The sequence below is a fragment of the Bos javanicus genome, chromosome 6, assembly GCF_032452875.1.
Source record: "Bos javanicus breed banteng chromosome 6, ARS-OSU_banteng_1.0, whole genome shotgun sequence".
In the NCBI taxonomy this organism is placed as follows: Eukaryota; Metazoa; Chordata; class Mammalia; order Artiodactyla; family Bovidae; genus Bos; species Bos javanicus.
This window is the reverse complement of record NC_083873.1, coordinates 57,486,428-57,503,900: the sequence shown is the minus strand read 5'-3', so window position 1 is coordinate 57,503,900 and position 17,473 is coordinate 57,486,428. Positions and strand designations below refer to the sequence as shown.

At 40.2% G+C, this 17,473-nt stretch overlaps 1 protein-coding gene across 1 annotated transcript in view; it reads right to left on the bottom strand.

Moving 5' to 3' along the window:
• Positions 1-17,473, bottom strand: part of PGM2 (phosphoglucomutase 2) — a 48,782-nt gene that overhangs the window by 13,481 nt on the left and 17,828 nt on the right. The window contains exons 4-13 of the mRNA XM_061419228.1: positions 17,360-17,466; positions 14,125-14,209; positions 12,373-12,456; positions 12,067-12,260; positions 7,986-8,175; positions 6,994-7,091; positions 4,380-4,560; positions 4,196-4,289; positions 1,431-1,560; positions 528-717 (exon numbers count right to left, since the gene is read on the bottom strand). Of these exons, the coding sequence (XP_061275212.1) occupies positions 528-717; positions 1,431-1,560; positions 4,196-4,289; positions 4,380-4,560; positions 6,994-7,091; positions 7,986-8,175; positions 12,067-12,260; positions 12,373-12,456; positions 14,125-14,209; positions 17,360-17,466 (1,353 nt within the window). The remainder of the gene's footprint in view (positions 1-527; positions 718-1,430; positions 1,561-4,195; positions 4,290-4,379; positions 4,561-6,993; positions 7,092-7,985; positions 8,176-12,066; positions 12,261-12,372; positions 12,457-14,124; positions 14,210-17,359; positions 17,467-17,473) is intronic.

Genomic DNA, 17,473 nt, shown 5'->3' with positions numbered 1-17,473 from the left:
AGTGTTTTAACCTGGCCACTAGGTGATTCTGGTTTTTTTTCAAGTTCAGCTGCTGAAAGAGAGGAAAAGGCAGATTTGCAATCAGAAGACCCAGATTCTACCCAGACCATCACCAATTAGCTTCTAACCACAGGCAGGTCTTACACTTCTGAGCGTAGTCATCCCTCGGCACCCTTGGAGGGTGCCAGGAGCCCCTGCAGATACCAAAATCCACAGATGCTTGAGTCCATTATATACACTAGTGTAGTAAGTTGACCCTCGGTGTTTATGATGTGAAACCCTAAGATACCCAGAGCCGACTGTATCGATTTCCTGCTGTGTTAAAAGATGGCATGGGCTGAGATGACTAGTGAGAATCCCTGTAGTTTTAGCTCATGTTTTAAAATTATCTCTATATTTTAATAGCTTATTTATAATAATGCCTAAAATCAGCTTCAATTAATTATATGATTAAATAGGTTGAACTATTCAAAGCACAGTGAAAAAGTAAATCGAGAAGACTTTAACTGATAAAAAACATTACTTACAGCTTTTTTATCAGGTTCGTTATCATCATAGCCAGTTGTAAGGTCCCTAATGTGAGAAATCTCAAATCTGCCACAAGTTTTTGGATAATTACTCTTCCCATCATAGTTTCTAAGGTTTTCAAATAATTGTTTAATAGTTTCTTGATCATGGCAGATAAAATACGAAGCTCTGGTGATATGGTAGCCATACCTATCAATACAAACATGGTTACATGCAAATGAGGGACAAATAATTGGGCACAGTGTACACTGAACATGTATCTATCAAACAGTATATTCTAAAACAAACAACCACGACTAATTTCAAAGGAGTAATTCAGCATTAAATAAAGAGGTCCAACAATCTACACCAGGAATCACTGCCCTGCTGTGTGGCCCTCAGTCTCTGTTTGTAAGTAAAAGTTTTATCATTGGAATACAGCCACGTCATGCCCATTACCTTGTGTCTGGTTGCTTTTGCCCTAGAAAGGCAGAAATAAGTAATTGCTACAAAGACTAAATAGATGTTTAATGAACACATTTAGTCTTTTTCAACACTGGACATTTAAAAAATCACATTCTTCCCTTAGCCATTTCTGCAACTAACGTTCTCATTTATTAAGGATTAACGTCATCACGAATGGTAATTACTATTAACTGCTTAAGTAGCAAAAGGAAAAGGTGATCTCTTATTTAGTTTTCATACAAAATAGAATTCATAACTAAAGCAAGAGCATCAGAAAGAATATGAGTATCGGGTGCACAAGAAGAGAGTAAAACATTAAAAAATATTCCTGGAGGGGATGCATGTTAATTGTATCCACTGTGATCATTTCACAATATAGACACACACTGAATCACTGTGTTGTATACCTGAACTGATAAAAAAAAATTACTTCAATTAAATAATCAATAGAAACTTACTCAACATAGATGGCTTTTAGCTGCTGAGACAAAGACAAATTCTTGGTTGCTAGAAAGCTGGCCAACTCTGCAGTTATGACGGCAGCGCTGACTCCATCTTTGTCCAGCACGAAAGGGCAGCACATATATCCTGCAGAAACACGAGTCATACACATATCCTGAGGATTGGGTCCTTTTACACACTTAGGATACACACATCTATATGCATCCTGCCTATTGCATGAGAGGTTGTCAAGGATGTAAATGATTCTCATTCACCACCATTGTATTTAAGAATCTAGCCCAGTGCCTAGCGGGTCTTCACGAAGTATTTGTTGAGTACAAACTACTATGTATAAAATAAATGATATATAAGGATGCATTGTACAACACAAGGAGTCTAGCCAATATTTTATAATAACTATAAATGAAGTATAGTCTATAAAAGTATTGAATCACTATGTTGTAAACCTGAAACTAATATAATATGGATGTGCTCAGATGCTCAGTTGTATCCAACTCTTCGCAACCACATGGACTGTATTCTGCAAGGCTTATCTGTCCATGGGATTCTCCAGGAAAGAATACTAGAATGGGTTGCCATGCCCTCCAGGGATCCATGCCCTCCATGCCCTCCAGAATAGATCAGCCCAGGGATCGAGCCCTCATCTCTTAGGTCTCTTGCACTGGCAGGCAGGTTCTTTACCACTAGTGCCACCTGGGAAGCCCTCAGGTCAGTTCAGTTCAGTCGCTCAGTCGTGTCCAACTCTTTGTGACTCCATGGACTGCAGTACGCCAGGCTTCCCTGTCCATCACCAACTCCAGGAGCTTACTCAAACTCATGTCCATTGAGTTGGTGATGCCATCCAACCATCTCATCCTCTGTCATCCCATTCTCCTGCCTTCAATCTTCCCAGCATCAGGGTCTTTTCAAATGAGTCAGTTCTTCGCATCAGGTGGCCTAACTATTGGAGTTTCAGCTTCAGCATCAATCCTTCTAATGAATATTCAAGACTGATTTCCTCTAGGATGGACTGGTTGGATCTCCTTGCAGTCCAAGGGACTCTCAAGAGTCTTCTCCAACACCACAGTTCAAAAGCATCAATTCTTCAGCACTCAGATTTCTTCATAGTCCAACTCTCACATCCATACATGACTACTGGAAAAACCACAGCTTTGACTAGATGGACCTTTGTTGGCAAAGTAATGTCTCTGCTTTTTAACATGCTGTCTAGGTTGGTCACAACTTTTCTTCCAAGGAGTAAGTACCTTTTAATTTCATGACTGCAGTCACCCATCTGCAGTGGTTTTGGAGCCCCCAAAAATAAAGTCAGCCACTGTTTCCCCATCTATTTGCCATGAAGTGATGGGACCGGATGCCATGATCTTAGTTTTCTGAATGTTGAACTTTAAGCCAACTTTTTCACTCTCCTCTTTCACTTTCATCAAGAGGCTCTTTAGTTCTTCTTTGCTTTCTGCTATAAGTGTGGTGGCATGTGCTTATCTGAGGTTATTGATAGTTCTCCCTGCAATCTTGATTCCAGCTTGTGCTTCATCCAGCCCAGCATTTCTCATGATGTACTCTGAATATAAGTTAAATAAGCAGGGAAGCCCTCAACTATGCTTTAATTAAAAAAAAAAAAAAAGGAACAAAAAGAGGAAGTATTTGTTGAATAAACTGTAAGGAGAGTCTCCCTTCTAGACAAAATGTCCTCATTTTCCAGGTCTAGCCCTTCAGCTCACACAAAATTGTTTCTAATTGCTCGAGTTGATGCTTATTCTGTCTTCTCTGAATTCCCATAGTTTTTGCCAGTACCTGATTCACCTTGACAGTGAGCCTCTACTCTTTTGTGTGGTTACTAACCTCACCTATATAAACTACTGTACGCTAACATCAGTTCATCCATTTCCTTCAGGGTCCATATGTAATTGATAAGCAAAAAATATTTGATAAACAAATTTTTGGGCTTCCCAGGTAGCACTAGTGGTAAAAAAAAAATCACCTGCTAATGCAGGAGACATAAGAGATGAAGGTTCAATCCCTGGGTCAGGAAGATCCCCTGGAGGAGGGCATGACAACCCACTCTAGTATTCTTGCCTAGAGGATCCCATGGACAGAGGAGCCTGGTGGGCTATGGTCCATATGGTTGCAAAGAGTTGGACACGACTGAAGCAACTTAGCACACACATAGTAACTTTTACTAAATAAACAGCTAAAATATCCCCAGCACAAACATTTGCATTTCACGTTTCTATTGCTGGCTCTCTTTTTCGCTCATTTATAGTGATTATTTAAGACAAGTGTTTTCCCATCATCCTGGCTGGTTCTTTCAGGTGATACTCACTCTGATGGAAGTCCTACAACTGTGGCTTCTCCTTTCTTCTGGACATATCTCTGCAGGGCACTCTCTGACGGGCAATGAACTATATGTGCCCTGATACCAATACCACAGTAAGGAAATACCACAGCTCCCCAAGTAGGAGGATTTTCTTAAGCTACTACAGCCAAGTACAAAACACAACTATTCACAGTCATCAGGGGAGAGGATTCACTTGCTTACACGAATGGCTTGATTATTTGTGAGATATTCTTTTCAGCTAAAAAAAAAAATCTGTGACACAAACTCTGGGATTTGACAGTTCAGCATTTGCAGAGGGTCACAGAAGAAAAGCAAACTGCATGCTTCTGTTTCATTGTTATTCTTTGAACCCAAATCCAAATCTTTGCCCATTTATTTGCATTCTATAAATTAACTGATCACGTGATTATGGTGCTCAACTCTTACCAATAGCTTCTTCAAATGCAAATAGGACATTTTTCCCCTGGTCTATCAGCTGTTTGGCTCGATTTCCCATCCACTTAAAGCCAGTTAATGTTTCCTAAAAGGATAATCCAAGAGAGAAAGAAATGCCTTAGACTTTCTCCAGAGCAAAAGAAAGGGAAAGGGGCAACTCTCCCAAACACTATACCTCGAAGTGAAAGCCCTCCTTCAAGGCGATAGCTCGCAGGATTTTGGAAGAGACGGTGCTGGACAACATGTATAAGTTTTGGAGGGCGCTGTGATCTTGGTTCTTTTCTTTCCAAGAAGTAAAGAGCCACCAGCCCAGGAGGGCCCCCAACTCATTGCCTGAAAACACTTTCCATTTGCCACTGAAAGAAAAAACCATCTATGCATGACAATAATCTTAAGAGAGTGCTTAATTGTAAGTGACAAATATGGACAGAACAATTAAGCCAAACAAGGCTCCAAGGGGCCTCTGCAGGACTGTTCTCACTATTCTTTCTTGTTGTTGTTGTTCTCATTATTCTTGTTCACATAACAGAAGTGTGGCTACCACTGCACAAACATCTGAGCAGCTACCGTGTCTCAGCCAGTTTGCCTAGACAAACATCCTATCATTGAAAATTTTTAAGTATGTCAATGATGACACAGAAATGCTTTTATCTCAGTCTTCAGCAAAGGCTTTGGTTTTAAACATAACAGATACATGCTGGCAAGATGCCCCCCAAGTATAATAGCTTATATATTTCAATTTTTTGCCCAGCACTGCAGATTCTGAGAGAGAGCTTACCATTCCTTAAGATTCAGCACAGTACTCACAGTCTGGACACCAGAGAACAGGCCTGCAACGGTCCCTTTGTGAAGTCAAGGTGGTTACAAGCATACCTCACATGTGATCATGTAGCACCTCAGCTTACATTTCTAAACACTGACACAGAATTGAACCTGTTTTGTCATAACTGAAAGTCCTAACCCTTTGGCAGCACTAAACTGTCCCCCAAACATTACACATGCTGTTTGACCTGCAAAACTACATGGAGGCTGTGTACTTTTCAACTTTCCTCCTAATCCATCACTGCTCTGTACAAACTCTACAGTCACACTTATCTCAAGCATTGCAGCACCCCACAGGCATGCTCTCTGGTCTCAGTTCAGTCAGTCAGTTTAGTCGCCCAGTTATGTCTGACTCTTGGCGACCCCATGAAACACAGCACACCAAGCCTCCCTGTCCATCACCAACTCCCGGAGTTTACCCAAACCCATGTCCATTGAGTCAGTGATGCCATTCAACCATCTCATCCTCTGTTGTCCCCTTGTCCTCCTGTCCTCAATCTTTCCCAGCATCAGGGTCTTTTCAAATGAGTCAGCTCTTCACATCAGGTGGCCAAAGTATTGGAGTTTCAGCTTCAACATCAGTTCTTCCAATGAACACCCAGGACTGATCTCCTTGCAGTCCAAGGGACTCTCAAGAGTCTTCTCCAACACCACAGTTCAAAAGTATCAATTCTTCGGCACTCAGCTTTCTTTACAGTCCAACTCTCACATCCATACATGACCACTGCAAAAACCATAGCCTTAACTAGATGGACCTTTGTTGGCAAAGTAATGTCTGCTTTTTAACATGCTATCTAGGTTGGTCATAACTTTCCTTCCAAGGAGTAAGCATCTTTTAATTTCATGGCTGCAACAACATCTGCAGTGATTTTGGAGCCCAGAAAAATAAAGTCTGACACTGTTTCCACTGTTTCCCCATCTATTTCCCATGAAGTGATGGGACCGGATGCCATGATCTTTGTTTTCTGAATGTCGAACTTTAAGCCAACTTTTTCATCTCCTCTTTCACTTTCATCAAGAGGTTCTTTAGTTCTTCTTTACTTTCTGCCACAAGGGTGGTGTCATTTGCATATCTGAGGATATTGATATTTCTCCCAGCATCTTGATTCCAGCTTGTGCTTCCTCCAGCCCAGCATTTCTCATGATGTACTCTGCATAGAAGTTAAATAAGCAGGGTGACAATATACAGCCTTGATGTACTCCTTTTCCTATTTGGAATCAGTCTGTTGTTCCATGTCCAGTTCTAACTGTTGCTTCCTGACCTGCATACAGGTTTCTTAAGGGGTAGGTCAGGTGGTCTGGTATTCCCATCTCTTTCAGAATTTTCCACAGTTTATTGTGATCCACAGTCAAAGGCTTTGGCATAGTCAAGAAAGCAGAAATAGATGTTTTTCTGGAACTCTCTTGCTTTTTCCATGATCTAGCAGATGTTGGCAATTTGATCTCTGGTTCCTCTGCCTTTTCTAAAACCAGCTTGAACATCTGGAAGTTCAAGGTTCACATATTGCTGAAGCCTGGCTTGGAGAATTTTAAGCATTACTTTACTAGCGTGTGAGATGAGTGCGCTTGTGAGGTAGTTTGAGCATTCTTTGGCATTGCCTTTCTTTGGGATTCAACATGGCATTGAAGGTCTGGCTCCTCACCAAACCTTGCCAAGTGCTGACCTTTAAAGCCAGCACCAAAGTACTTTGCCCTCATTAGGTACTGACACTAATTAACGATAAAAGGGGGTGGTAACAAGTAAGTTCAATACCAAATACACACTGGCTGGCTGACCCTACATTGTGCTTGCAGGACCTGTGGCCCCTGGACTGGTACTTCCTCTATGTCAGAGGATCTGACAGAGGTTCAGTGAGATGATCATTTGCAAGATAACTGGGAAACATTTCCAAATACATCCGGTCTCTCCAGAAACATCTGACTGACACTATATCACACATTATGCAGGTAATCACAATTTATTGTACCTGTCTTGCTTTTCTGCCACAGCAAGTCTATCAGCATCTGGGTCATTTGCTAAAATGATTTTGGCCTTGATTTTGTCAGCCAAAGCAAAAGACAAAGTCTGAAAAAGAGAGAAAAAGAAGAGAAAAAGATCACTCCAACCAAGAACTGAGCACACTACAGTCTTTAAAAATATTCAGTTCTTTAAGAACTAAAAGAGGTCTTTTCCCAAACCAAGACTGAATCCTATTTCTGGAACTGGTCTTGGTTGGTCACATACTACTTCCTAAGTCAGAGGTCAGATAACGAGAGCATCAACGGACGACCCACGTGTGCCAGTGGGACTCGCCTAACATCTGACTGTGTTTGTGGCTGGCCTGGTTATTTCCAAGCCTGGCCCTGTGATCAACCTCACAGACAAACCAAAATTGACTCTCTGAGTATAACGGTTACCCTAACCTTTAAAAAGTTTAAGTGGGGGCTTCTTTGATGGTCCAGCAGCTAAGACTCTGTGCCCCCAATGCAGGGGGCCTGGTTTAATCACTGGTCAGGGAACTAGATCCCACATGTGGCAACTAAGATCTGGGGCAGCCAAGTAAATAAATACTAAAAATAAATAAAATAAAAAGCTTAAAGGAACCATAATTTAAATAGCAACTTTTTCATATCAAAAAAATGTCAACTGAGTGATAAAAATTGTGTGACAAACCTCCATTCTGTTATTGTTTCTTTTTGGCATTAAGAAGCACAGTAAACTAAATGAAACTAAATTAATTAAATTGAAGTAAAGCATCATTTTAAATTTGCGAGCAATTTCAGCTTTCACATCCTGATGCTTAACACATCTGATTTGAAAGTTCTTTTAAGAAATGGATAACTAATAAATTAAATTTCCAGTGACGAAATTAATTTTTGTTTGGCACAATGAAAACACACAAAAAACTTATTTTACTCCAAAGTAATAGTTTTGAATTATATTCAAGATAAATTTTATAATTAAAAAAAGTCAAGTTACCAAGACACCTTTACCCTCTTCGGGATTCGGGTATTTCACTGTTGGGAACTCAGGATCAGGGTCCTTCTGTTCGGGAACAGCCTCGGGAGGAACAAAGTCGAATGCCTTGAAAGCCGACTGCACGAAGCTGTGACCCACACCATGGACAGAGGTATGCACGAACTTCACCTTGGTCTCCTTGTTTACAGCCCTAGAAACAGACACGTGGAGAATGAGAAGAAACACAAGCATGGCTCTCAAAACGAAAGGTTTGCAAAATATCAAGGAATCAGATACCTAAGAACATAAGATTTCAAAATAATAAGAATGTATAAGACAACTGAGTGTCTTTCAAAATTCTATTAAAAAAAAAAAAGAAAGAAAGCTTTTTCACTCTCTTCCAAACATACACGCTCCCACAACACATTGTTTTAAATTTCACTCTGTAGTTACTTCTTGCAAATCCAATTACTTTTGGATTTTGTTTCATGCTACAACTTTCACACCTACAGCGGGTTCCAAGAAGGACTCCCAGCTGGCCCATGGCAGTACCTACCCACAGCAGTGCCAGCTCCAGGGCTTCAACTATTCCCTACCATCTTCACATATGATTTTCAAAATGTCCCTTTGAACACAATGTGATGGAACTTCCCATATACAGATGTATAACTAATAAAACATTTTCTTTGTCAAGTAACAATCCTATTTAGCAAAGTGCTCTGATTGAGGGACTTAATGTAGAATAAAAATAACATCAAAATTAACAGCAGAAGTTATAGAAAATGTAAATACAAAGTGTTAAAAAATTCCAGCTATCTGACTGCTAGGTTCTAAGGTAGTGTGCACTTCTTTTGGCAATGAGTAAATGAACAAGGTCTTCCTTAAGACAACGGTAGTTTAAAACAAACATATCTTTGAAAACAGATACATCTAAAAAATAAATATGCAAGATTAGTGAGAACAAATCTGGAAAAGATAGAATTCAGAAGTTGATCCAATTTGAATTGGGAAATACGTGAGAAGCAGTAAGGCTTAGTGGTTAACATGATTTGGAGACAGATTCTAAATTTAAATCCTGGAGATCTGCTACTTTTATTTGGCTGCCCTGGGTTTTAGTTGTAACACACAGGATCTTCGATCTTTGTCGCAGCACGTGAGATCTTTAGTTGTGGCATGTGGGATCTAGTTCCCTGACCAGAGATCAAACCTGGGCCCCCTGCATTGGGAGCGTGAAGTCTTAGCCACTGGACCACTAGGGAAGTCCCTAGAGCTCTGCCACTGCTAAGCTGTGCGACTGTTGCTATTTTCTGTGACCTCTCTGAGTTACAGTTTTCTCATCTATAAAATGGCAATATATCAGAACCTACCCTCAGCACTACTGTGATGATTAAAATGAGATGAATTAATTAGTACAAAGGAAGGGAATATAGCAGTTATCTGATAGATAATAGCACTTAAATATTGTTAGAAATTGTCTGATTAAAGGTGGTATTTCCAATTAGTCAAAGAAAAATAGATTCTTCAGTTTAATATGTTAGTACAATTGCACTTTTTAGAAAGAATTTAATCTGCTTTCCTACTTTATGCCTCATACAAAATTAAAAATAACTAAGAATTCAAAAGATTTAAACATTGCAAAATGTGGACTTCCCTGGAATACAGTGGTTAGGACTCTGTGCTTCCACTGCAGGGGACACAGATTTGAATCCTGGCTCGGGAACTAAAATCTCACATGTCACGTGGCATGGCCAAAAACAAAACATTGCAAAATGTAAACATGAAAGCTTTAAAGTAAAACAAGAGTTGTGCTTTTTAAAAAATAGTCTTGGTATAGTGAAATCTTTTTAAGTATGACACAAAACCCAGAAGTAGGCAATTAAAAGTTTCAATGAAAAAATCCAAAGGTAACAATAGATGGGAAAACAATATTTGAAATAAACAAAGACTAGTTTTTCTGTACAAGCAAAGAGGTTTCACAAATGCAAAAAAAGAACAAATACTTAGAAAAATATAGGTTAAATAAAGATAAAAATATTCATAATTACAAATGTAAATAAAGTTAGGTATTGCTTTCATGTAGCAAACTGGGAGAGAGGAAACATTTCATAATACTCAGTGTAGGTAAGAATGTGTGTGGATCATATACTGTTATCATATTCTGTTGGTGGGAACTTCAGCTAGTATAACATTTCTAAGAGCAATTTTTTAATCATTATTAACTTTATAAATGCATATATAATTCTGATGCCTGCACTGTATCTTTTTTTTTGTGCCCCACACATCTTGTGGGATCTTAGTTCCCCAACCAAGAACCAAAGCCCTGCCCTCCATAGTGAAAGCGCACAGTTCTAACCACCACCAGGACCATCAGTTCAGTTCAGTTCAGTCGCTCAGTCACGTCCAACTCTTTGCGACCCCATGAATCGCAGCACGCCAGGCCTCCCTGTCCATCATCAACTCCCAGAGTTTACTCAAACTCACATCCATCGAGTCGGTGATGCCATCAGGACATTCCATCTACCGTGTATTTTTTTGAATACTCTTATACACACACACACACCAATACTCAAGGAACCGTGCTCAAAGTTGCAGACTGGCGCTACTTGGTGAATAGCAGAAAACTAGAAACCCTTAGTCTTTATGAAGTTCAGTAAGAGGGACAGAAGGAACATGCACAGATGAGTTTTGTTTGGATTACAGACCATTTTTAAATGGTCCCCAACATTTAAAAATTAGAGAATTTCATATACAAAAATCTAGGTTTCCAGTTTTTCTTAGGAGGAAAAAATCAGATAACTGGTAATGCGGGATCCATGTTTGCACATGGTAACACCAATGGCATGGCAGCTCCCTTCAGGTGGGGTGGGGCTTCCACATTCCATACAGGAGCTGCCACTCCCAGACGGTTCAGCAAATACAATACTAGAGACAACCCTAAAGTTCTGCTGCTTAACCATCAGTGGTTCCTTCCTAAGGGGACAATCAGGAGTGATGGGACCCTCAGCATACTAGGGCAGGACAACCCTTCACTCAGCTCCTCTGCTTCCTGTCCATGAGCATCACATCTGTGTCACGGGGTTAAATAGACTGGTACAGTAGCCATTAAAACACAACGGTCAGGACTAATGGGAGCTAATACAGAAAGGTATCCATGACAAATTAACCAGAGGGGAAAAGGCATAGAACAAGACACATGCACTCTATATTCTTAGTTACGATTTGGAAATACTAATATATTACATGTATATATGTTTATATATGAAATGAAAATTTCTGGGAAGATAAAAAAAGTCAACATTTTCTTTTTTTTAATATAAATTTATTTAATTGGACTCTCCTTTTTCTCAACATTTTCTATTTGACACCTTCCAACAAGCTTTTTTTTTACATACATATATAAAAGTATGCACACACACACACATATATAGATATATGTATATATATTATACACACACACACACACACACACACACACGGCTTTCCTGGTGGCTCAGACAGTAAAGTGTCTGCCTGCAATTCAGGTGACCCAGGTTCGAACCCTAGGTCGGGAATATCCCCTGGAGAAGGAAATGCAAACCAACTCCAGTACTCCTGCCTCCAAAATCCTATGGACAGAGGACCTGGGTAGCCTATGGGGTTGCAAAGAGTTGGACGTGACTGAGTGACTTCACTTTCTTTCTTTACATGCACATATACATATATATGAATCTACAACAGAGGTCAGAAAACCACAGCCTGTGGGCTAGCCACCTGCTTCTACAGTCAAAGGATCTACCACTGAGCTATGCCCCTGAAACCCATTTTTATAAACTTTTTTTTAACACAGCTATGTTTGTTGTTCATTCATTTCCATATTATCTATGGCTGCTTTCTTGCAAACACAGAGTTGGGTAGTTGAGCAACACAGTGGCTCACAAAGCCAAAAGTATTCACTATCTTTCTAAGAAAAGTTGCCAACCCCTCATCTATAGCCTCTTAAGTCAGATGCAATAACAGTATATGTAGTATAGAATACCGGTTGAGGACAAAAATGTAATGAAAACATAATTTGGTTGAATCACATTAATTTAACTCACTTGAGGTGAGTTTCCAACCCATTTACCTGTGAAAACAGTATTTTTTAAGGTCTTCAAAATAGTCTTTATTGATGGAAGCGCTTGGGTCATGTAGGAGCAGACTGCCATTGAGTACAGAATCGTCCCAGGCTTGAGGCCACGGTTCTAGATTTTCTTCAATAGCCTGTGAAATCCCTTTATCATGAGGAGAGATGATCTGAGCCCCATTATCCCAATAGACCTGGAGAACATGGGAACATATCCAGACGGTTTAGAGTTCATCCATTCCCTGTGCTCCCAAGGCACAGACTTCAGATGGAAGGACATAAGTATAGAGAGAAAAATAAAAATACCTTATAACCATTATCCTGCTTTGGATTGTGAGACGCAGTTATCATGATTCCAGCACAAAGTTTCAAATGTGATACTGTGTAGGGCTGTAATATAGTAGGAAACAAGAACAATTTGAAGCAAAACATTAGATATATTTAAAAGGTCTATCATACATTGTTTGTACCATTTTCCCTTTAATAAACGTAATATATAAATATCATAATGTGTCATACAATATTTTTGTGCCACATCCAAGGAGTATACTCTGATTACCCTTAAAACTAACTCACTGCTCAAAATTTTGTGATGCGTACCCTAAGTAAGAAAGGCAAGTATTTTCCTGTGTATCTTTTTATCCTATCTTCTCCTTGGTGAAGGTAGAAAATTCTTTACACAATATGATGCTCTGACTCTCCAATGCACATTCTTTTAAGCCTTCTGCTTAGGAAGGAAGCTTATGGCTTCAGTTTATTCTCTCCAACTGCATCCTCTGCTCTTCTTTCCCTGATTTGCTTTTAAATAAAAGGTTGAGGAAAATGTGAACAACATGGAGAGAGCTCTCAGAGCTTGCATTTATCTCCTACTCCAGGGCTGACTGTCCCGCTCTTGTATTTCTACGTAGCTCCCATCTTTATAAGACTACTTCCCAGATGGGGAGAGGATCCCCTATGGCTACACCTGAGGTTTAGTCTACACAGGGAGCCTGAAATTCTACCTGTCTGTCCCCCTCTACCCTCCCACCAAAAATCACTGTGGTCACTTGCCCCTCTAGGAGGTATCTCATGTTCCCCAGGTGTCCTGGAGCAAAGAAAAAGGGAGAATTACTCCACTACTTGGGCCAGTGATCATGAGACACTTATTTAATTCATGTCTGATATAAAAACAATAGCTACCAACATTAATATAGTACAGAAGACCAAGGATGCCTGAACACATTGCAGTTTTTCCATCAAACAGTAAAATTTGAGCCACATCTGGATGTGACACTGAGCATCTGCTGGGATATTTACAAGCTAGGAGGAGCTGCACTTACCTGTCAGTGCACTAGAGACAGTAAACGCAAAGCTAGTGGAGATTACTTCTGTATTTATACACTCTCATTTCTACTTGATGGAAGTAAGTGCATTCGAATTATGTTTTTGGTTTAATTTCTAAAAACATATATTTTGAGCATCTGGCCCTACTCTTAAAAGTTCATTCTACTTAAAAGGAACAGCTGTCGTAGTGCCTGTTATCCTTTTCTTTAGATTCTGTTACAATAGGAATTTGATAAAAATCTTACTAAAACATGCCAAGCATGCTTCTGGTACTGGCTATGAATAGGATTTAGAGTGAAACACTCATATATAAAAAGTTGGTACACCAATTTGTCAAAAATTTCATGGTAAGACATGGTTTGAGGTGAATTCAGATTTAGATCCCAGAAGTTTCCTAATTGCGGTAGCTGAGAAAAAGAACACAAACCAAATTAAAAAGCAAAAAGACAAACAGACAAAAGACATTCTGCTAACCAGCTAAAATATCTTCTGAATGCAAGCAAAAGAAAAAATGAACTAAAAAAAAGAAAGAAATTCTGATGAATCAAAAGTTGAACACCAGAGAAATATTACTAGGGTGTGGGAGGAACATTCCTGGAGAGGTAAGTCTTGATAAAAGGCAAGGAGCCCTTCTGTCTTTCAAACAACTGAATCCCAAGAGCCCTAAAGATGGTAAAACCTGGCCATGTTCCACCCCTGATCCTGGGACAGGAAATTATAAAAGCAAACACTTACCACAAAAGGGGTTGGGGTTATATCAGAAAAGAGGTACACTGGAACCCCCTGGCTGATAAACGTGGTTGCAGCAAGTCGGGCAAATCTGGAAATACAGAGTGACCGGGGAGAAAAGGAGAGTAGAGCTGTCAGGAGAGCAGGTGACAACAGAGAAGAAAATGAAGGTCCAACCATTTATTTTTTTATATTTATTTGACCGCCCCAGGTCTCAGTTGCAGCACTCCAGATCTTTAGGTGCGGCATGCAAGCTCTTAGTTGTGGCATGTGGGATCTAGTTCCCTGATCTGGGATCAAACCCAGGCCCCCTGCATTGGGAGCATGGAGTCTAGCCAGTGGACCACCAGGGAAGTCCCCCAATCGTTTCTTTAGACTGAGAATAGCAGCCAGATCAATGAAAACCTTAATTATACTCTACTGGCAGAGAACATTAAACCTGGAGGAACCTAAGGAGTCATTTCATTCCACCCCTTTGTTTAAGAGAAATGGGACTAAAGTTGAGAAAGGCCAGAAGACTTGTCCCATGTCCACCGGGCACACAGCAGCTAAGCCAGGCTGCACCCAAGTCTCTCAGCTCTCTTCCATCTCAGCGGGTCTCAACCAAGGACGGTGCTGCTCCCACGGGACACCTGAATCATCTGGAGACAATTTCGGTTGTCACCGGGGTATGGTGCTAGTGGCAGCTGGCGGATGGAGGCCAGGGATGCTGCTAAGCATCCCACACTGCACAGGGCAGTGCCTATAATGAAGAGTTATCTGGCCCTGTACCAAGTCGCATGGCACCAGGCAGAACGGAGAAGTCTATACAGCTGTCACTGCCCAGGATACGCCATGAAGACCAGTGTTTGATTCAGTGTTGTCCTCTACAAAACACACGGCACACTGTCGTGAGTGTGAGCTATACATGGGATACACGTCTGTATATGATACATATACATCTTGGCTCCTTTCAGCTCTTAAAAGATGACAAATTTTTGACACTTTGACATATTTCTCAATTTCCACAGCATCTGGCTTAGGGCAGGACACAGAACATGGCAGCAAGTCTTTCTTCATGCTTAAAGTATTTCATCACAATAAACAGTTTACTTCCAATGAACAATATTACACTATTAGAGGATTAAACAAAGTATTTGATCATTCTCTCAAATATTTCTTGAGCACTAACTGCATGGAACACTATTTTGGGAGCTGGCTAGGGCAAAAACAGCAAATCTTTAACAACTCAGGCATTAAAATTCCTAGAATTAAGAGTAATACAAAAATGATTTTGACAATTTAAAAAATGCCCCTATATAGGAGAAAGTAAAAAAACAACAAATTTTAGCAAAAATAATTTAAATAAAAACCTGAATTAGATACATACTGCATTCACTAAAAGGTACAAAAGTCACTTTTGCAACCTCAGGAAATGACATTGTTCATGTAAGCTATCAAGAGGAAGTGTTACAGCAAAAAAGAGGGTCATATGACATGATTATGACCAGTGATGGGCAAACTCCAGGCATTCTGTAAATAAAGTTTTACAAAACTTTACTCAGTCATGAATTGTTCATGGCTGTTTTCATGCTACATGGCAGAGCGGCGTGGTTGTAACGGAGACTGTGCCGCCTACAGTGTGTAAGATACTGACTATTTGCCCTTTAGGGAAAAAGTTTGCTGACCCCTGGTGCCAGCCTCTTTATGTTTAAATTGTGGTACCTTCTCTCACTTTATGATCTCAGAGCAAAAAGTACATAGATTACAGGTTTTGTGAGGACTAAATAAGTAAATACCTAGGTGCCTAACTCGCATTCAGCACTTGAATGATTCTAGCATCGCCGCCACCACCACACCACCATCACCACCACTACCACCACCGCTACCATCATCATCATCACCACCATCACCATCATCATCACCACCATCACCATCACCATCTGCCTATAGCCACAAAAGACAGTCTCATTGGTTTGGGAATGTTACAACAATGCACTTTGCAATGGGCATTTAAGAATGAGAAGAAGCTCATGAGGCTTATAAATAGTAGAAGAAAAAAATTTCATAAAAGGAAAAAAAGTGAAGAGAAATAATGCTGCTGTTGTTCAGTTGCCCAGTCGTGTCCGACTCCTTGAGACCCCATGGACTGCCATACGACAGGCCTCTCTGTCCCTCACCATCTCCTGAAGTTTTGCCCAAGTTCATGTCCATTGCATCCAGCCATCTAAATCCTCTGACGCCCTCTTCTACTTCTGCCTTCAATCTTTCCCAAAATCAGGGACTTTTCCAACAAGTCAGCTGTTTGCATCAGATGACCAAAATACTGGAGTTTCAACTTCGGCATCATTCCTTCCAACAAGTATTCAGGGTTGATTTTCCTTAAGATTGACTGATTTGATCTCCTTGCTGTCCAACGGACTCTCAGGAGTCTTCTCCAGCACCATAGTTCAAAGGCATTGAGACTGGAGATATCAAGGGAACATTTTGCCCAAGGATGGGCACAATAAACGACAAACAGTAGAGATCCCAGCAGACGCTGAAGAGATCAAGAAGGGAAGGAAAAAATACATGGAAGAACCGTATTGAAAAGATCCAGATGAACTGGATGACAATGATGGTGTGGTCAGCCACCCAGAGCCAGACATTCTGGAGAGCAAAGTCAAGTGGGCCTTACGAAGCACTGCTGTTAATAAAGCTAGTGTATGCGACAGAATTCCAGTAGAACTATTCAAAACCCTCAAGGATGATGCCATCAAGGTGCTGCATTCAATATGTCAGCAAATCTGGAAGACCAAGCAGTGACCACAGGATTGGACAAGCTCAATTCTCATCCCAATTCCCAAAAAGGGTAGACGAAAGAATGTGCTAACCACTGGACAATTGCACCCATCGCCCATGCTATTAAGGTCACGCTTAAAATCTTGCATGCTAGGCTTCAGCATTATGTGAACCAAGAACTTTCAGATGTCTAAGCTGGATTTAGAAAAGGAAGAGGAACCAGAAATAATACTGCCATTTACAAAAAATTGCCTTAGATAGGTATTAAGTTCTACATTGTCTAAATAATTACATTTTCTTAACCCAAACATAAAACCAGAATTCTTAAAAGTTACAAACAGAACCTACCCATCTTTTTTATAGTTAAGCAATATAGCTGACAAATGTACTTAACGCCAACCTATTGAAATGGTGATTACAAATAAAACTACAAAATACACGACAAAAATATAGTTTCCTGAACATGAATATCTTTACGTACCTTCTGCTGCTGCCTCCACTTGCTGGATGGGCTCGAGCATCAAAGCTGATCACAACACCTCTTTGCTTCAGGTCACTGAATTGTTTTTCTAGGTACCTGCAAAATCCCTAAAAA